The sequence below is a fragment of the Crocodylus porosus genome, unplaced genomic scaffold (genome assembly GCF_001723895.1).
Source record: "Crocodylus porosus isolate Cpor-Errol unplaced genomic scaffold, CroPor_comp1, whole genome shotgun sequence".
Classification (NCBI taxonomy): Eukaryota; Metazoa; Chordata; order Crocodylia; family Crocodylidae; genus Crocodylus; species Crocodylus porosus.
Window position 1 is genome coordinate 28,797,066 of NW_017728951.1, and position 21,827 is coordinate 28,818,892.

The 21,827-nt window shown below is 42.1% G+C and overlaps 1 protein-coding gene across 8 annotated transcripts in view; it reads left to right on the forward strand.

The window, feature by feature from the left end:
• BLNK (B-cell linker) overlaps positions 1–21,827 on the forward strand; it is a 160,705-nt gene that overhangs the window by 73,229 nt on the left and 65,649 nt on the right. For 2 of the 8 annotated variants that reach the window (XM_019555826.1, XM_019555828.1), the window contains exon 1: positions 9,093–9,374. The exons of the other annotated variants lie outside the window; for them this stretch is intronic. In XM_019555826.1, coding sequence (XP_019411371.1) covers positions 9,328–9,374 — 47 coding nt within the window. In that variant the 5' untranslated portion in view covers positions 9,093–9,327. Of the gene's footprint in view, positions 1–9,092; positions 9,375–21,827 lie in introns of those variants that run through there. 8 annotated transcript variants of the gene reach the window in all.

The following is a 21,827-nucleotide window of genomic DNA, read 5'->3' on the forward strand; positions in this document are numbered from 1 at the left end:
GACATAAGGAAGAATTTCTTTACTGTCCGAGCCCCCAAGGTCTGGAACAGTCTGCCAGCGGAGGTGGTTCAAGCACCTACATTGAACACCTTCAACAGTAAATTGAATGCTTATCTTGCTGGGATCCTATGACCCCAGCTGACTTCCTGCCCTTTGGGCAGAGGGCTGGACTCAATGTTATCTCCCGAGGTCCCTTCCAGCCCTGATGTCTATGAAATCTATGAAATCCACCCCAGCCACAGATGCAGGGAACTTAATATGAATTTCTAAGTACCCATGGTATGGGTACATGTTGTGGCTAAGCCCACATAGACCCAGCCCAGTAAGTGGATACAACACCGTGTGCTGAAGGTGTTTTTTTTTATAGAAGGACTCAAATATGATGGTCACTTGCGATCCACTATCCAGAATGGCCATACACCTTTGGCCATTCACTGCCACTGGGACCTCTGCCCTAGGGCCTATTAGTCCTTCAGGCAGTGAGTTTAAGACCAGGGCTGAGGAGACTGGCAGGCTCTGGGGTGGAGCCAACTCCCCTGCTCCACCCATCCTTCATTTCCCGCCCCTCATTGGGCCTTTAGCCACTGAAAAACTAGGTCTGGTTTGTCTGGCTGTGTATACTCTCCGGTCATGTGCCCATATTCCCCACATCTATAACAGATCTCCAGCATCTTAGTCCCAACTTTGGTCTTGGCCCAGGGTGGGGCAAAGGATCGAGGCCAAGGCTGCCTCCCAGGAGGAGACCACAGCTGCCCACACTTGCTGGGAGGACTCTTCTTCAGCCTCTGGGGGGCACTGTTCTTGTGGGGTCACCACCATTACCCAGCTAACAGGTCCCTGACATGAAGAAACTTCCTCCTGGACCCACATGGCATCCCAGAAGTGAAGGATCTCCTCCTACTCCCTCATTTCTTTCACTAATTGGCTGAACCCAGGAAGGCTGGTTTTCCGACCAGCCAGATTCAGATCCCTAATAAGGGACAGGCTGTATCAGGTCCCTATTTGGACCTGCCAGAGCCTCATGTGATCCACCTTGCTCAAGCTAATGGCCCCTTGCACAACCACTCTTCGCAACACATGCTCCAAGCATAACAAATATGAGGATGCAGCCTCGCCTTTGTGCTGGAACGTGCTAAGCAGTTCATAGTATGCTCCTCCACCCTGGGATGACCATCCAAACATGTCCTGTAGGGTCTGAAGGCACTGCTGTGTGGTGATAACAGGATTCTGGTGCTTAGCAATCTGGATGACTCCAAAGGCGGGCTCTCTTAGTACGTCAAGATGACGACGACGCTTCTCTTCATCCAGTATCTACCATTTAATTAGAGTTTCCTGTATGTAGGCAGTCCAGGCCTCAAACCCTTCCTCTCCTGCAGGGACTGTGAGATTTCCTGAGAAGTTCGGTCATTTGAAGAATTTACCACTTCCCTGATGACCTGCTGCAAAGCCACAATTCATTCAGAGGTAACACCGAGGGAGGCTTTGCTCAGAGGATCCTCTTCCCCAGATTATTGAGGACTAGCAGGATCTGACATGACTCCCTTTCTGGCTCTCTATAGAGACACACACAGCACATTACAATATCAAATTACCTGCTAACAAATCCTGGGAGAGCCCCCAAAATGTAGCCCAGGTAACTAGGGTATATACTCCCCTTCTCCAATTGAAGGGAATTATTAGCTGGCAGGTGTACTGTAGAGGAACTGCAGACCACTCTGTTTCCCTCCATCCCTATAGAACCAGGCCAGGACAGTCAGGGGACTTAACTATATACAAGTTTATTTACATTAACTTATCACAAGGAAAAGAAACATGGATATAAATGTATGTACTATATATATATATATTATCTAAACAAATAACATAAACAATACCTTCTGGGTAAATGCTATAAAACCTTATACCAGTGGTCCAGAGACGAGGAAGTATGTGATCTGAAACAGATAAACCCCAAAATAAACATAGATAGCCAGCAGATAAAGTATAGAGAAGTATGGCTGAACAATAAATAAGCCACAAATAAATACAAGTAAACAACAGGTGAAATAATAGCAACAGGGGGTCCCAGCAGAGCCCCAGGACTCTACTCGTCTACTAATTTACAAACATGAGAGTTCACAAAATATAAGGCATGACATCACACCACTTAGGGTGCAAGAACCCCAAAGATAAACTTAATCCCAAGGGGAAACCCCAGTGCCCTTGGGCTTTTCCCACAAGGATGCTGGTTACTTTAGGGGGGCCCTCCCAGTGGGACCTCCACTTTCAGAAGCCCTTAACTAGCCAGGGGGGACTCCCCCTCCCCTGTGGGAATCCTCTTTTCCCTGAAACTCACCTGGCTGGCCCTCGTCCACTGTGCCAAGCTGCTCTCTCACCTGAAGTGGGAGTTGGGGCGTCCCTGTCCCCTGGAACAGGGCTCTTCTATTCAGGGCTTCTGGGGTCTCTGGCTCGGCCCTGTCTGCTGGCTCAGGAGCCTGAGCACTGCCTGACTCCCTGGACTCAACCTTTTGCTATGGGTCGGAGGCCTGGGCTTCCTCATGTAACACCAAGCTTGGTCCACTCCCAGACCCTCCATACAGCACCTCCTGCACCGAGTTCCCAGCCTCATTCCGGGGGTTGAGGACCTGAGCCACTCAAGCGCTCCAAAAATCCTACTCCATGCACCGGCCTGTGCACTGTGTCTCTAGCCACATGTCAGAGGTTGGAAACCCAAGCTGCCTCACGCAGCTCCCAGGGTCTGGACACTGCACCAGACTACGCACCGAGAGTCTAGCTGCTGGAGTCGTCCACTGTTCCCCACTGATGGAAGTGTTCAGGGGCACTTCTGGGCTACTGCTTTGCCCTGCTTCGCAGTTCTCCTCAGCTCTTCTAAGCCCCACGCTTCTCTCTTCTCTGTCCCTGATGTGTTCCCCTCATGCTGGGCATGCAGCTCCTTTTATACTCTCCACGACTCCGCCCCTGAAGTCTTCCGGACCTGAGTGTTGCAGTCTTCAATCAGGTTGGGGGGGGAGGGGGTCCTCTTCCCCTCCCCTCAGGAAAGGGGCATGACTTAACTTCTCTTGCTGCCTCCTGATTGGTGGATGGGCTCTACCAATCAAAACAGTAAGATTTCAAGCCTGGGACTCAACCCAAGCTCCAAAAGGCAAGCCTGCTACAGACTATAAATGGACTTACAGAAAGCGGTGGTGCCAAGTAGAAAGGAATTACGTCATTTAAATACAAAGGATTAGGGAAAGGAGGGGGCAGTACTCAATGAAGTGAAGGTGGGTGAAAATGGATAAACAAAGCAGTTAACCTACAGAGGGACACAAAGGATCACCTTGTGCATTTAACAACTAGAGATCCTAAGAGAATTGCAAAATTGCAGCAAAATTGGGGTCAAACAGAAAAATGTGACACACACAAGCCTAGCCATGACACTTGCTGTGATGAAAATAAGTACTACTGGATCTAGGTTTTTGTTATGTTGTCTGCAGACTGAGAAGAACCTTCCAAAAGCAGGAGGGCATGTTGGGCCTCAAAAATGAGATATAAATATAACATATATAAATCCAGTGTCCACTGAAGTAAATGGGAAAATATCCATTGCCATCACTAGGTCAAGACACTAATCCGTCTTTTTCTTAATTATGCTCAAGAAGTTAACAGATATCAGTATAATCACAAAAAATATCAGATCCCACATGAAGACAGACTATTAAAATATGAGTTAATTAAATACTGGTTATTTACCCTAATGAAAGAGCACCAAGAATCCTAAGAGCTCAGGTAAGTCACACACACACACACACACACACACACACACACACACACACACACACACACCCCCAACTGAAACTGTCAAGAAATACTATATCACACAAACCAAAAAGAAAAAGAAATCACAAGAACCTAAGTTTAAAAAATACATAAGCAGCTACATAATGCATCAGTGACATTGCAAATAAAATGCAGAGAGAGACCTGCAGGGTTTGTGGAATGAGTCATGACAATAGTTTCATTTACTGGACATATGCTGTCTGAAGATACTGCAATAGATCACTGTACCAATGTCTGTAAGTAGGGAAAGAAAAAGGTAACTGCATTAGGAATTAAAACTAAGTGACAAAAGCGTCAGAGAACTAGATCATCTAGTTCCTTATAAAAATGTAAAATAAAACATTTTGGTGGGAATATGAGAAGTTTGGAGGTTTTGTTACCTTTAGCATATACAAAAACAGCAATTTTAGCAAGCCACTAAATTCACAGCATCTGGTGAAGTGAGCTGTAGCTCACAAAAGTTTTTATCATATCATACTATATTATATGTGAGGATACTGGCATATAATATCCTTATACTTACAGTGTCACACAAGAGGGTTTTATGTATTTTATTTTATTTTTAGGGTGTTTGTGGCTTTAATCCTCTCGTGTTATAACAAGGAAGTGTTTGTGGCTTGATGTATTTACTGTTGCTTATCTATTTTGGTATTCAGCGGTTTGACAGATGTAGTTATTAGCTGGGCTGAAGTCAAACAGAGAGTAGATGTGCACCTTATAGAGAGACTAACTAAATGCATATACATATTTACATAAATAAATACACACATGCACACTGTATGTGTATGTAAATATGATAAAATAAATGTATAAAATAAAATGCATATATAAAATAAATGTATAAAATATTTTATGCATAAAATAAATAAACCCCTAATTTCTGTTAGCATTTCTGTGCTGATCCAACAGGAAACTCTAGTTAATTTGCTACTCAACAGGAATGCAAACAACTGTGAATTTTCAATAATTATCAGGAGTTAGTAATCGGGAAGGAAGTGCTGGCAAAGAATCAGAACAATCTCAAACCATAGTTGCAAATTAACCCACCGCAGGCATGACATAGATCTAGTGAGGTCAGATCCCAATTCTCACTTACATTGCAACCTCATTATGCTCTGCTGCTTTAAAATAGGGCTGTTGAGTAGTTGTAAATGCAATTAATTTACATCCATTCAAGGCCTATTTACACTGTCAGAGCCGTGTTCAGGGTCTTTAAACTCCACTGGAGGTTCACACATTATACTTATACACAAAGAATACTGACTCATAAAAACACATAATGCAATCTGGTATCCCAGGGTCTTAAATATTAAAATAACTCTTCTGATGTTTGTGAAGGGTAGGATATCTAGAAACAGACAAAACAGACAAGAGAGTGCAGCTTGTTCATCAAGTTCCCCTTTAGAGAAGTTGTATACATTGTCACATGAAAGAAAAGATGAAGTGATGCTAAAAAGACAAGATTCAAAAGAACATCCTTACCAGAGAGACAGCTCTTGTGGCCAATTCCTAATCTCCCCAGTAGAATGGAATTTGCACTAATCCCCCCCCCAAATAAAGTGTTTTACTACTGTATTTTCACATGAAAAATGTGAAGTCAAGGAAGAGAACACATCCAAGAAGAAATCAAGTATAAACTGCTTTTTAAGAAGTCACTATTATCTGCTCCAAAATGCACATAATAATGGAATGGCCATTGCCACCCCTGCATGGGTAATATCCTACAGATTTCTTACCCAGAAAAGCTTTGGCTTATGAGAAAGCCATAGCTAAACAAGAACAACAACAGGAAACAATCACCAACACAGCCCAAAACACCCAAGAACTTCAAAGGACCCATCAAATGTGGTCTTGGTAAAAGATGAATGGATTTTAACGCCTGCTTATTTTGCTGCTGAATACCAAAGTTGCATGCCTAGGTGAGCTCAGTATAAAGGCCATCACTATACATAGTCAAACAAATAGTTGTGCCCAAGGCTATGTGAAAACTCATATACTCAGACATAAGTATTGTGTCCTAGATCAGCCTGGGTCATAGGTAAGAATGGTCCTATTCATGCATTATTCAAAACAAAGGAGGGGGAAATGGTTGTGTCAAGTAGAAACAGAAGTTTTGCCAGTTCCTGTGTTTGCTGAAGCAGCTATGGAAGAGTTCAGAGAGTGCTCATAAACCCTTGCTTGCTCAGAAGGCCTTATGGCTCAGGGCAAGCAAAACTTGGGGGCATCCGAACCCCAAGCCTATGGGCTTGGGCCTGCAAGTAGGATGCCTGCCAAAGAATATGGAAACATCTGAAGCCCCAGGTGTGGGTGGAAGAGGTTTGCTAGTAGTAGGGCCACTTATGGTTCTGGACTCTTGGATCTGGAATTAATTTTGGCTAATTTGGCCTCAGTTACAAAGTTTTTTAAAAAGTATGTTATGAGTTCTTGTATCTTAACTGAGGAGGATCAGGGTGATTGACCTGTATAAAGGCACTGTGGACTTCCATACATAGATTTTTCACCAGTCCGAGTTCAGTTAAAGCAGTGCAAATTTGTGTGTAGACACTCATGGATTTAATTCTGGTTTACAGCAGTTTGGTTTACCCCACAGGCTAAGTACCTCATTATAAAGCCTGAGGCTGAATCAGCTCAAAGTAGGCAGCTTCCTCTATGCTACATAGTTTGAACGGATAACCAACAGAACTGACATTCAGCTTTCATTACTGAAAGGCAAGGAGAGGCCTGCACTAACCCAGGCCAGTAGGCAGAAGGCATTAGAGCATGCCTCCCAGTCTCCGGGTCATTGCCAGCCCAGCCAAATGTCCCCAGCCTCCTACTGTCCCCACACAGGGAGTGCAGGAGCTCCCTGGCCAGGTGCTGACCCACGTTGGGGGAGCCTCTTTCTTCAGGAGGTTCCCCCAGCCTGGGTTCCCCAGCCCAAGCCCGCTCTCCTGCTTCCAACCTGCTGATTGTTTCAGCCACTACTATAGGTGCAGGGAGGGGGAGTCATCCAGCCAGGTGCCTGCCCCTGCAGCCCAGCATGGGGACACTAGGGAGCCCCTGCCTTGGGGGGCTTCCCATCACCCAGCCCAGAGTCCCCCCCAGCCAGCCTCAGGAGCTGAGAGGAATTCTTCCTAACCCTACCTATTTGCCTTAGCTGTTGGATTCTCAGAGATAGCCCAGGGAGCAGAGGGAAATTCCTCTGCCCTCCTGCATTAGTTTTGCCTCAGACTCATAGCAGCTAAGGCAAAACAGGCTACGGAGAAGCAGGAGAGGTTTCCTCTGCTCCCTCAAGCTGCCTGAGACTCGCAAGGGTTGAGGCAATGTTCTAAGTCAAGGATCAGGAGGGGAAGTAAAGCTGCCAGGGTCTGAAAAGCCTGCACCACAGGGCCCTTCCCTCCCCACACGTGCTGTGCACAGCCTGGCTAAAGCGGAGCTGGTGGTCTGTTCCCCTGCCCAGCTGTCCCTCTGGGCTGACAGACAGGTAGGAAGCAAGCTAAGGAGCAAAGGGGTGAGGCAGTCCCTGCTCCACTGGAGCAGGCAGCATAGCGCAGGGCTGCAAAGAATCATGGGATCCTGGAGGACTTCAAGTTGACCTGAACCAGGAGGGGATCTGGGACAGAAGTTCCATAAACTTTTTTGACCTAAATCAGTTAAGTCTGATACTACATCCAACCAGGTTTATCTTAAACCAGTTTTGGTCATTTTGAAAGTGGTTTTTGTACACTGAACTTCTGTTCTGTTACAGGTTTAAAACAGTTTCTGATCACTAAAGCTGGTTGATATGCAACTCAGTGGTGATGCGTAGGGGATGCATGGGGGTGCACGTGTACGCATTGTTGGCTTCGGCAATGGGCGGGGGGGCAGACGGAGCACTGGTGGACCCCCTCACCCCACCCCGAGAAGTGCTGCTGGCACTTCCAGGCACACCACTGGCACTTCTTGGCATAGCGTCCAGTCATGGGGGGACACCACCGACACCATCACAGCCACCTGTGGACAGTCCCCACTCAGCCCACCCTCACCACCAACACCTGTGTCACCGCCTGCGGGTGGTCGCCATGCCCCCCAGCCTCAGGAGGCACATGTCACCTATGATGTAACTTCTGTCCCTAGCTACACAGGGTAAACAAATATAAGCTAACCTGGGCTTAACTAAATCCTTAGTCTTGCCTACACAGTAAAAAAATAAAATAAAAAGACTGGTTTCTAGGTAAAGCTTTGCCATTAGAGCTAGACTAGAACCTGTCCCCTCAGGAGATACAACTTACACCAGAAAAAAAAATTGTGAACAAATTTCCCAACTGAAATAAATTATCCAGCAAAAGGAATCGCTTAAGGAAGATAACTGCATCTGCAGATAGACCTTGTCAGCCCAGCTGTGTTGGTTAGAAGCTGGTGGGCCGCTTTCACACTTCTGACCATCAGGTCCTGTACTGTCAAACCTTTGAGGCCAGAGTTAGCTCTTAATTCAACTGTTGTAGTAACTCACCTCTAGTTAAACTAGTACAACTTCCTCTAAGTTCTTTCTCCAAGGCCCTTTCCCAAAAAACACTCACTAGGCTTTAAAAGGAGAATTTGCCCTTTGCTCATTGCTTAACTTCTTTCTTTTTCTGTTTTGTTTTGTCTGGGGGGTTTTTTGTCTCTCAGCAACCCTGCTTCCTATGGTAGGCAAGACTTTTCTTTCCATTACATCTTAAGTAAAATCATAGCATCTAGCAACCATGCTTCAGATTGCATTGGGAAGCATCATCAGTGAGTTCCTTTGTCTGTGATGATGTCCCTCATTTAACATTGCTTTTGCTTGGAAGGGGCAATTCATGAAACATCGACGCCTTATTCTGAAAACAAGGAAACTATTTTCACACAAGTTGCCAGCACTGTTTGTAATTGGAAATGCTAGGATACAGTTTGGCAAGTTGCAGCACCCAGATAAATTTGTTAACAAGCCAGAAAAGGACAATTTGCTTGCCATTTTCCAGTTAGTCTTAAAAAAAGGTATCATTTTGGAACCAAGAGCTCTAGTCTTTTGTATGTCTTCAACAAGCTAGAAGAGCACTGAAAAAAAGATAATTCAACAAGTAGCCAGCCTGCAGCAGGGAGTGAGTGTGTTTTGTAGGTCATATTGTATATTTTCCAGTCATGCCATCTGATTAAAACACCAGCTGCATGAAAGGCACAAAGAGGAAGTAATAAGTGGTGTTGAGCACATTCAGGAGAATGTGTATACCCAGTAGGTGTCTATCAAAGTTTGCACAACATTCAGTAGTTCAAGCAAGCTGTCTGGCTGGCTCTGTCACATGATTAACTCGAAACATGAAACTTCACTATGTGCTCAGGCAAGTTCTACTTCTCCTAATAAATGAGTATTCTCCTTCGCACAACAGTCTTAGAAGCCAGGCAGAGATCATCTGTGGGATTGTATCTCAGGTCGACAGTTTGACATATTACTCCTTCCTACGATCATAAGAACCACCACATGTTTTCACTAAAAGGTTCCTAGTTTACCTGATTCTAACTACAAGGAATATGGACAAGTTCAATAAGATCACTGTGCCAGCTGGTGAGAAGCTAAGGTATGAGCTTTTATTCCTTTTATGTTTTGTTTTCTATGATTTTGTAATACTTCTCCTTTACTGCTGTGCTTATAGAACTGAATAAGAGAAGTTAGAGGACAGATTGGGTTTAGAAATGGGAAATTTTTATTGGTCTATGTTTAGAAAAGTGCGAAGCCAAACAACCTGTTGTGCTGGAAAACACAGTCCCTTCTAGCTTCTACCAGTGGCACTAAAATTCTGAAAACTGAAAATAAGCATAGCCGATAAAGCATACAAAGGGAAGATTAAACATAAAAGAAAAGCATTTTCCATATTAAAATTAAAAAGGATTTGATGACTTTGAGGCACAATATATGTGGCAGAGCATGTTGTAAAAAAAGATCATGACCTATCTACAGAGCTGCAGAAAAGCACAGTACAAATTATGACAAAACAGTCATGTGAATAAAACTCAGATATAACCTAGTAGCTTTCACAACAGAATCTGTCCTTGCTGTTTTTATTTTCAGTGAACTGCAGCCTCCCTTTTTTTTTTTAAAGTTGTCTTTTTTTTTTTTTTTCAAACATTAACTCACCTGGCCCCTGATACATAGGCAGGAGTTTGCTTAAACATCTCAGAGTTTTGTAAGAGGGCGCTTCTGTTTAACTGTTAATATATCCAAATCTTGGAAGGGAACGGTATCAGGGGAGGGAAAGCACAAAACAGGCCAAAAAAGGGAGAGAGAATTTTAAATATAGCATACTTGGGAAGAATTAGAAGGAAATCATTACAAAATAATTTCTAAGGTAACTAGAGAACTCCTCTGTAAAAAGTCTGCACCAAGTAGGAAACACACTTTTCCTACACCATTAATTTTTTTTTAAATACCTTTTCCATACAGGAACAAAATATACCTCTAGAATATTTTCCATTAAAAATGAGGAAAAGATTGAGACACACTCATCCCACAATAACCAACAGCCAATTATCTGGGGTCAGTCTCTGACTCCCAGTTTCCCTGTCAAAGGAGACTTTCATGCAACTGAAATATTTCTGCAAAAAGTTTCAGTTTGGCAAATCACTTTCAGAGCCAGGCACAGGTGTGGGCAAACCGGGCAGCTGCCCAGCACCAAGACAGAAAGGGGTTTCAAAAATGGTAACTTTTTTTCCGTTGTCTGATTATTATCATCATCATCATCTCTGGTGAAGGGGGGCCCGATACTAAAAGTTCACCCGGGGTTGCCAGGAGTCTAGGTACATTACTGATCATGGTTTTCCGATGGAAAAAAAATTGAGTCAGAAAGTTTCTACCTCTAATGGAGCCTCTATCCTCTAGGCTGGTGGTCTGAATATGTCTAGCTCTATGTCCAGCCTTCTGTGATGAGAAAAAATGGGAGTTAGGGGCCAAACAGAAGTACAAGCAGTGAAGACACGGTCTATCATAATAATGAAAAACATAGTGGAAACAAAGGATTGTAGTGTTGTTAGGTACCTGTTAGTAAAAATTAGTCTCCACACAGGTTTGATGTCCAAATAGCTATCTTATGTAAAATCGCGTTTTCAGCTACTGAGTTTCTCCCGTGTTCTGCAGCTACAGCACAGCAGAACTCTGCTCAAGCACAAACAAGAGTGTACCGCTGCCATGCTAACCTGGGCTTGATTGTTAGTGTACCAATTCAGCGTTCATATGGAGAAAGATGTGCCCCTCTACTACAGCTTCTGGTAGGCTGGGTCAGTCAATTCAGATGATTTTGCAGTGCAGAAATGAAGCAGCAGTTAAGAATCCTCATGGCCAGTTAATATCTGTAAGAACTTGCCTACTGTTCAACATGTTAGTAGACCCATCATTCTCAGTAAGAGTACTCCCATGCTTAAATATTGGCCAAGGGCTAAATGCCTTTTTCAAAAGGGGACCCAAACATTTGCCCATAAGGCAGTAGTAATATGTTAGGCTTTGCTGATTTGTAGCAGTTGTTTCCATAACTGCATAACTGGCCCAGAGTTAGGAGGCACAAAACATATCAGGGGAGGAATGTAATGGGGCTGTAGCATTGCTTCATCCTGTGATTTATACAGGAACATGCTACAAGGTATTGTTCATGGTTTACTAACAACAAAGTGGGAACTCCCTTGTTTTCACTATTAACACTGAATATTACATTGGTGAAATAATTGCATGTGCTGAGAATGAACACGGGGACAAAAATTCCTACTGATACTAAATACTGTCTTTCTAACTAAAGTCAGAAGACTTCTAACGGCAGCTTTCTTGAAGGTTCATTTTGTAGCCACAAGAATCTAGCAAAAGGCATAATCTTTCATATGCCCACTTCATCAGATGCTATGTTACACAGCTAACTACCTCAGTCTACATAAGAATCAAGATGCCCTTAGTGCTGAATCAGTGTCTGAGCCCAAAGCTTTAACTTTTCAGGACTTGATTCATAAAGCTAGATTTTACGATCTGGTTTGATATCAATATTTCTCATCTTCTCCCAAGTGGTATAATAGTATATTCTACTGGAGATCTCTTTTGTTCATACTACTGTATCAGTGTTTCACACCACTGGATCTGCATATTTAACTCATTCAGCTGCTTTGCTTATCTTGGTAAGATAGGACTACCAGAGTGTTCCTATAGGCCTCTCTACCCAGCATGTTGTGGACAGGCACATTGTGCCTGAGGTTGTGAGACTCATTCACTTTGACATGTTTCATGGAGTTCCAACATTATTTTCATGTGGCATCATATGCATGCATAGTATTATGTAGACATTTCCTCAAAAACCATTACACATGATCATTGCTTCCAAATGGGAAAGTTTGGATTCCAGGAAAAGATTGTCTAGAAAGAAATTAATTATGTGACAGACATAGGATCCTATATTCTTTACGGTGTATGTCTCAAAAGTGTGGGATACAAGAAACCAACTGGTAGGATATGGTGCAGCAATAGCAATGCAATTTTCTACATGCTACTCTGAAAACATGGTGGACATGAAGGCTAGGAACAGAAGTTACTGGTTTATGTGATCAGAAACTAAACTTTAAACCCATAGCAGAACAGAAGTTCAGTGCCCATAAACCAGTTTTAAAATGGCTGAAACTGGTTTGAGATGGGCCTAGTTATATGTAGTATTAGACTTAACTGATTTAGGTCAAACCAGTTTATAAAACTTCTGTCCAGACCCCTTCCTGGTTCAAGTTAAATCAGAGTTCCCCAGCATGCTTTGCAGCCCTGGGCTGCACTGTGCTGCCTTCTCCAGAGCCCAGGGCTGGCCCCTTCCCTCTGCAAAAGTGAAGTGCAGCTGTTAACTCAAAAATACGGCTTCAGGCTTTCAGAATCCTGCAATAGCTTTAGTGGCTCTCGTTCTTTTGAGAGTATGATCCCAGAACTCCTGGCTCCACGCTGTTTCTAGCAGCTGCAGACCTGATTGTGTTAGAACTCCTCAAACTTGCTACATTCGCTATTATGACCACAAAAGTTAACAACAACCCTCATCACTTAGTACTAGTTACATATCTCAGAGCAATATATAAAGGTGTTATTACTATCACCACTGTAGGGAGACAAACTGTGGTGATACCATATATTAACTACAAGCATTGACCTGCTTACACCCACACAGAGTCACTTCCAGGACTGGAAGAAAACATGAGCTTTCTAACTGAAAAGTACAGTCCTGGGTGCTGTTTGGCAGATTCCCCTCTTTTTTTCTTTTCTTTTTTTTTCTTTAACTCCATATGCCTTTGTGCTGTAACTCAAAATTATAACCTCCAACCACAGCTCTGAGGTTAACTATAAGAAATGCCTTTGACATTGTTCTGGGACTGAGCAAATGTGCCTACAGTTACTTTACAAAAAACCTATAAGGTTTAACATTTAGATGAAATCCTAATCCTATCGATATCCACAGGAATTTACCCAAGAACTCAAGAGTACGCTATTAATGGCTCATCACCTTTAAAAGGAATGTATGATCCTCAGCAGTTTCCTATTGACCTAGAGATCTTGGAAATGACTGTTAGTCCTTTTCTTCACTTCATTGCAATATTTGCTGGTAAACCCAGCAGGTAAACCCTTCCACTACAGCCCCAGCATACATGGACAAAAGGATGTAGCTTCAACCAGTTCCCCAAACAGAATGAACTAAACCAACAAAAATACTTTTTTCCAGTTTAACTCTCTCTGCACTGGAGCTTTTGCCAACCTAAGTGTATTATATAGCAGTGGTTCTCAACCTTTGGTACCTTATGTACCACCTGCCAATCAACACAGCAAAAGTGAAACCAGAAGTCCCACTGTGGCGCTTCTGGTTTTGCCGCCACAAGCTGAGTCCCACTTTTTCCTTGCGGACCATGGCCAGAGGCAAAGCAGCCTGTGCGGGGCCCCCCTCCCTGTCCCCCCCGCACAGTGATGCCAGGGAGTGAAAGCCCCGGTGCACCGGACACGGCGGGAGGGGTGGTGGCTGGAACTTCCAGCCTGAACAGGCAAAAACGCCTCCAACCCACCAGGCAGGGGAGTGGGCCAAATTCAAAATACAGCACCCACGTACCCCCTGCCCATGTCTTGCCTACCCCCAGGGGGATGCATACCATGGGTTGAGAAACACTGCTATATAGGGATGTCACCTTCCCTCCATACTCTTAACTATGCTGGCAAAATGTAAACCAAACCTTAAACTCATGTGATAGGTGTCTCAATACAGGTATACTTTGCCTCTTCTAGTACCCTAAGTTCTTTCTCTCAAGTGTACCTAGCAAGAAATGAAAATATTTGGGAGCAAAATGACATGTTAATGTAAATTGGCACCTAGTGTGCTATTATGTATCAGATATTTTATCACAGAGAACAGTTTTCTTTGTGAGAAAATTCAATTGGAAAAGTTAGAAAGCTGGGTTTTGGGCTATAAGAAAGGGTTGGTATTAATCTCAGTCATTAATTCCTGTTATTATAATAATGCATTATTATTATTGTTGTTGTTGTTTAGAATCTTTCCTAATCAAGCTTTGACATGCAACATGTCATACTCAGAATAAAATCCCTGTAGGAAAAGTCAGATATAACCATAGAATTGTTGGTCTGAAAAACTAATTATTCATGCGACCCTGTGCAAACTAGGACTTCAACATCTGACACAGAATGCTCCCCACAAAAAATATGGAAGTAGACTCTAAGTTTCCATTTTACTTAAGGGGCCATATTTAGCTCCTCAACCTTTCAGTACACCCATGTAGGCATGTAAAAGTAGCCAGATAAAAATCCATGATGAGCAAGATTGACGACACAAGAAGAAGAAAGGAAGAGAAAAGTCTCTCGGTTCTTTTCTGACTGTGACCAGGATGATGAAGGGAAAAAGTTAATTTCCCTGACACCTCTACAGCATCCTCAGTCCACTGCAGAAACTAAAGGTCTCATCACAGAATTTAGGGCCAATTCATGACAAAACGTGGAGTTGCAATTATACAGCTTTGCCATTTTACTTCCATTTCCCACTATTTGTCATTTCTAATCAAGTACTGAAACTTACTCCTTCATGCTTCTTGGCGCACTCTATTTCAACATCTCCAAATACCACTATATTAATCACTTTTCCACAGCAAGGTCTACATGACTTACATATTCAAATTCCTTCCCTGCTTCCACCTGCTGATCTGGCCCTCACCTCCAAGGCGAACGCCATTAGAGTTTATGTTTGTGCCCATTTTTTTTGCTCTTCTCCTTTCACTTGAAACTCACTTCTCTTCAAACCCCTTCGCAGCCTCTTATTCCTAAGAGTAGTCTTTGTCATTTTGTCCACCAACCGATGGCATTCTTCATTTGAAATCCTCTATAAAAAGATTTCCTGTGAACACTTCCAGCAATAATTCATAAGACTAAAGCCTATTTAAAACATGCCCAGTTCTGGAGCTCGGAACATACAAGCATGTTTGGCCATCACACGTTATGTCTACACAGTGGTGTTGTCTATGGCCCTGTTTATATGGCAATTACAAACAGAAATTGTTTAAACATGGTTGTGGCTTAAACCTATTAAACCATGACCTATTGTTTGTATGGCAGAAAACACCATAATTCTAAAACCCTAGCTAAGCAGTCATGGATAATCTTGCATATTTATCAACTTTAAGGTTCAGGCCAAATCCACACTAGTGATTCTTTGACAGTAGAGCTATACTATCTTAGTGGTTCTAGAACCTTGACACACATGTTTGACACTGGTATAATCAGCCCCTATGCTGGTAAAAAAAAAAAAAAAAAAGTGTAAGTGCAGGAAGTTCAACCATCCAGTGCTATAACTAATATGAATCTGAAAAATCAAGCATGAAATCACACCAATGTAGGTTTATAGCAGTGTAGGTGTTGTATGCCTGCAGCTTACCCCAGAGTATCATAGAATCATACAATCATAGAAAATTAGGGTTGGAAGAGATGTCAGGAGGTCATCTAGTTCAACCCCCTGCTCAAAGCAGGACCAGCCCCAACTAGGTAATCCCAGCCAAAGCTTTGTCTAGCCATATCTTAAAAACCTCCAAGGATGGAGATTCCACAACCTCCCCGGGCAACCTGTTGCAGTTTTTTACTACCCTCCTAGTGAGAAAATTCTTCCTAATATCTAACCTAAACTTCCCCTGCTGCAACTTGAGACCATTGCTCCTTGTTCTGTCATCTGCCACCACCAAGAAAAGTCTAGTTCCCTCCTCTTTAGAACTACCCTTCAGGTAGTTGAAGGCTGCTATTAAATCTCCTCTCAGTCTTCTCTTCCCTGGACTAAAAAAGCCCAGTTCCTTCAGCCTCTCCTCATAGGTCATATGACTCAACCCCCATATCATTTTTGTTGCCCTCCACTGGAATCTCTCCAATTTATCCACATCCTTTCTGTAGTGGAGGGCCCAAAACTGGACACAGTACTCCAGATATGGCCTCACCAGTGCTGAGTAGAGGGGAATAATCACTTCCCTTGACCTGCTAGCAACACACCTACCAATGCAACCCAGAATGCCATTAGTCTTTTTTGCAACAAGGGCACGCTGTTGGCTCATATTCAGCTTATTGTCCGCCATAACCCCCAAGACTTTTTATACAGAGCTGCTGCCCAGCCAGTCAGCCTCCAGCTCAAGGCAAACAAGCTACTGCCTACTTCCTAGAAACTTAGTAACAAGACACAATAACTACCTACCACGTGAGTACCTTGTAATAGCTGTGCATGTCTGCTTCAGACAAATGCACAGAACCAATGTTAAATTGTACTCATGCAGTCCAGGCCACTAGTATGACTTGCAGTGGCAAAACTAACTTTATTTCAAAACTGCCACCTACACACTCCTCAGTGCAAAATCAGCTTTATTAACGTCATCATTTTGCTGGTGTCATTATTTATCTACACTAGGGACTTTTAGTAGCACAGCCATAACAATCACAACTCACACCAAATCACACCTCTGGCTTGCATAGCTATACAAGAAACAGTCTGTAGAAGAAATGCAGCTAACTAAAGGCACAGCTGTTTCTGTAGCCAACAAGGTAGGGTATTCTGTCACCCTTGAATCCCCTGCCTGAAATACCAGGAACCTATTTACAGCTGGGTTGACTGGAGGAGGCCTTTAATGCAAATCTGGAGTTGGCTCAATGGCACACTTCTAGACACATAGCAAGATACCCTCGCCATCCTTCTCCATAAGAAAGTCAGATTTGAGTTTGGTTCGTCTTTTTTTTTTTAAGCCAAGCCAAATCATGGCCAGCTGACTATTCAGAAAGTTAGTAAGGTTAATAGAGCTAGGTTTTTATCTCTGCTGCCTGAACTTGGTCTTGAAAACTATTAGGTGCAGCAGACAAATTTGGGCTGATTTTATTTAAATCCATAGTTGGCAGGACAAGCCTGGATTAAAGTTATCTTTTGACTTATACTTTAATTGTGAATTTTCCTAATATAGATAGAACATGTGTGCCACATCATTACTTGCGTCTTTGTTAAAATCCCATTGGTTAATCCTCTTACAGAGCTGAGAGAAATTTGGCATTTCAATCCTGCAGGAAATTCCAACATTTCAGCCATTGTTTTCATTCTAAATCCAAATGAAAAGATTCAGTTCAAGAAATTTCAATTGTTGAAGAATGAATACTCCAAAACTATTTGATTCAGAAATACGGAAGCTTTTGTTTCGATATTTATTACTGAAATAAAATATTTTTACATTCACAGCATGGACATGCTTCTCTCCAGTTTCTTGAACTGCCTTTTGAAATGCTCCATCTGAAGCCAGTTTTCATATTAGACTGCATTTTTGCATTGTTAGGCATTGCTTCATGAAAACTGTAGGCAGGGAAATTCCCAACCAGCTATACTTTATGGGCATGTCCAGACGAGCACAGATGTTTGTTTCCCTAGGGACAACTTGCCTGTGCCACACACATGCTCTGGCACATGGCAGGTTATCCCAGGTGGCGTAGGAGAGGCTGGCCCTAGCAGCCTCCACAGCAGAAAGCCTGGCCAGCAGCCAGACTGTAGCTCTGACTGGCCAGGTTCTGGTTATGGCAGCACACGCTATTGCCGTATGGGCCGCTCTGCTTTTTTTCAGCGTGGGGTTTTTGACCCTGGGATGTCCTGGGGTCAAAAAAACCCTGCACTGCAAGGTAGCAGTGCTGAGAATGCCTGCATGTGTGGTGTGTACGGACCTATCTGCAGCACCACATACCACGTGTCTGTGCTCATCTGGACAGGCCCTACATGTCTAATGAAAATGCTTCAAAACCACTGATAATATAGACCACAGACTAAACGTGGTAGTCAATTTTAAAAAATCTTTTCACTTCTGCAGATGGCTCATTAGAGCTCTAGTGTTAGACATGAAGGAATATGTATGTATTAATGTAATTGTTTCTCCTTAAATGCTTTATGTGGTGGTTAAAATATTAGTTGTAAAATAAGACACAATTTAGTTTTATACCCCATCTTTCATATTCTAAATACTCTACAGTATAATGCAATGTGTTAGATATGTTCTTTTAAAAAGCATGTATCAGAGCTATTGATATGTGCTTAGCAATAGAGGTGGAAAACTCCAGAAAAATTACCCTTGAATAGGAGACAGAATTGCCATATTTAGCTGTTTGGGAACTCTCATAGAGTTTGGCAGAATGCTAAAGGACCTCACAAATGGTACGAGTGACTGTATAGTTTGCTTCAGCCCTGCTCAATGACTTTAGAACCAACAGCAGTCTGCAAGTTCTGCCAACCTTTTTTTCTAATCTGTAAAAATAAATTCATTACAGGCGTCACAGAATAGCCACTTGTTTTTCAGAGTACTTATAATGAAGCTTCCTGCGATATGCTGCAAATCTATAAGGTCAATGAAAACACCACACACAACATTCTTGCAATAATGAAAATGCATCCCAAAGCAGTAAAGTAAAAGACCACAATAGGACTAGTGGCAGTGGTCTTTAATTAGACCAACAAGATTTTCAGGGGGGAAAAAAATCTTTCCTTTCTTTTAAGTACTGTGGAGAGGTTGTTTTTGGGGGGGTTATTTTTGTTTTGTTTTTTGTTTTTGTTTTGGGGGGGTTGGTGGGTTTTTTTGTTGCAAAAATCTTGTTGGTCTAATAAAAGATATTACCTCTACCATGAGTCCTGATTCCTTTTTCCTCTGGACCAATACTGCTACAATTTGGATATAAGACCACCACATACATTCATTGGGTTCAATACAGGGGCAAAAGGGTGATATTCTAAGGACTGTGTATGCCAGAGGCCAGACTAGATGGTTTAATAATGCCTTCTAGTCTTAAAAATCTATGAATCAAGATTGACCTCCACACCACAGGCAGGTAAGCATTTGAAACTTGTTACAAAGGGCATTCTTCCAGAGAGGCAAATAACATTCACTCCTCTTTGGCACTGATTAAGGCTTATCTACACTAGGAAATTGGCTTGGGGCTAATCGTTGTCAGCCCATCACAATCCCATAATTGACAACTACAGGCAAATTTGTAGTCATTTGACTTGGGCAACTGGTGAGCAAAGTTAGTTCCTATGCCTCAATTCTTACTGAAAATTTAAAAAAAAAATTTCCTTGAGTCCAGGACCAGAGAAAAAACTAATCTTTTCCCAGCTCAATGACACAAGACAGTGCTGCCTAAAAGAACGAAAGACAAAGAATCCAATTCAGACACTAAGGAAGGAAGGAGCTGGCTGTCAAAGACAAATTTAAGCTATGCCTAGCATCCAGCTACGTGCATGTTCCTTAAGTATGCAGAAGTCCAGATTCTACTGATTTGACTCACGCTGTGGAGTACTTTACTGAGCATGTAATTTAACTGATTTGTAAGGAATCTTGCCTTGTAGAAAGTGCCTAAAAGTCATATGTTCAATTGTTTTTATGACACCTGTTTTCAGCGTTCCTAGCACTGACTTACTTGTCCATTTGTACCCCTTTACCAAAATTGAGAATGTTGGCTGGAAGTAAAATATTTGAGGCGGGGTTTTCCCCTTTGGATATAGAATCAATAACTTTCACTTACAGAACATCTGGGGATAGGCCAGGGGGACCTCAGTTTAGTGCCTCATCTGAATGCTGCACTATGTGTTACTTCAGATATCAGGTGTGGTTTTTGATCTGGATTCTGACCATCATTTTGCATAGCTTCTACAGCCAGCTACACATGTTCAGTTTAAGATGGAGTAAAATAGGACTTTTTTTAAACATAATTCATTTTCTAATGTAGACCGAGCTTTACTGTTCTGTTCACAAAAACACCCCACAATAAAACCAAAACATTTTATCTGTTAAGGGACGGGGAACTGCTATGTGTTTTCAGGGTTCATATATTAGTCTACCTTGATTACTTTGTAAAAAACATTATACTTAGGCAGAAGCTGCAGGTGTTTCAGATCATGAGGGAATTTGAAGGTCTCATTTCAGTTCTTTCTTGTTTACAATATCAGGACCATAATGTAGCAAAATGCTTAAGATGTGCCTAAACATAAACATATTACCAAATCCAATACCTCTGTATAATTCAGGATGGATTTTTAGTTGCTGCCCGAGCTAAATGCCCGAGGCTAAATTGACAAGGCCAGATTCAAAGTGAAGTGGAACAAGAAAGCAAGAGAATAGAGGTTTATTAGGGTCCATGCTATGCCAATCTCAAACCAGTGATATTAATCCTTCATTTTCAATTGCTCAATTCACACACAACATTTAAAATATTTATGAACAACAGATTATTTCCTTTAGCCTCCTTACTCTTTGTATCACTTTCTATTTCCTCATAGAGTCATGCTATGTTTTCAACCCACATACCTTTAAGGAGGAGAGGAAGGTTATGTCATTATTCAAAAATGCCTGTAGGACTGTGATTAAAAGTGATGTCAGGCTCAATAGGTTATAATTCTCTACCTCTCTACTATGCATTTTCTTTATTGGTTCCCCTCCAGTGACTTTGTACTTCCCTTTTTTTTCTTTCCTTTTTTGAAGAGCAATACAAACTCCTTTGAACAATTATATCTGCTCTGCCATACCCTTTAGTATAGTAATGTTAGTCCTTCAGGTAAGCCTGGAGCTGAGTGAGTTTTGATTTGTTTAATATTTGTTGTAAGGTGACCATTAATGCCTTTCATTTCATTCTGCTGCTTTGAAATCATTAAGCAGAATACAGTAGATTTCCAAAAAAACCACACAAACATTTCATCTAAGGAGCAGCCAATTTCTGCTTGGCTGAAGCACACACAACTTCCCATCCCAATTCAGAATGTAGGAAGCTGTCATCAGGAAAAACAATACTCTCTCACACCATAGCATCCATTGACAAAACGAGTACAACTCCATTAGTCACACTGTGCATATTATAATAATTAGCTTTTATATGCAGGTTGTAATATAGCATTGCCAAGAGAACTAGGTTTTCTGTTTGAAAATTAGTAGAAGGACACCATTAGCTATTGACCAAATTCGATGATTTTGGCAATACCTCTTGCTTTGCCATCATACTAAAACTTGAGCCCACATTTTCAAAATAGAGAAACTTTAAATTTCAGGTTAGTACTTGTATAAGTGTGACTAGCAGCCTGTTTGTCAAGATTACCTAGGGGACACATAGAGATAAAATATATTCAATATTTAGCCTCTCTGGGCCATTGTGTATACTCTGTAAACAAAGGTGCAAAATGTACACAGTGTTTTTTGTCAGAATAGCAAGTTATTTAAAAGTGAGGTGACTATGGTGGCATTGAAGCAAAACAAAAAAAATCTGACAAAAATCAAAGATTTATTTCCACTTCCCTTTGCTAAATCCCATCAATGCAATGGAGGCAAGGGAGGAAGTTATATCAGCTTCCCCTCTATTGAAAGATGGGAAAGGGTTAGGTGCCTGTCTGATTTCTTCCTGAAAGTTAGCATAGACTTTCACTTTCTCTCTCTCTTTACAGCTTTCAGATCTCTCCCAATGAACAAGGAGAATCTTAAGAAACCAGTTTCATATGCACACAGTA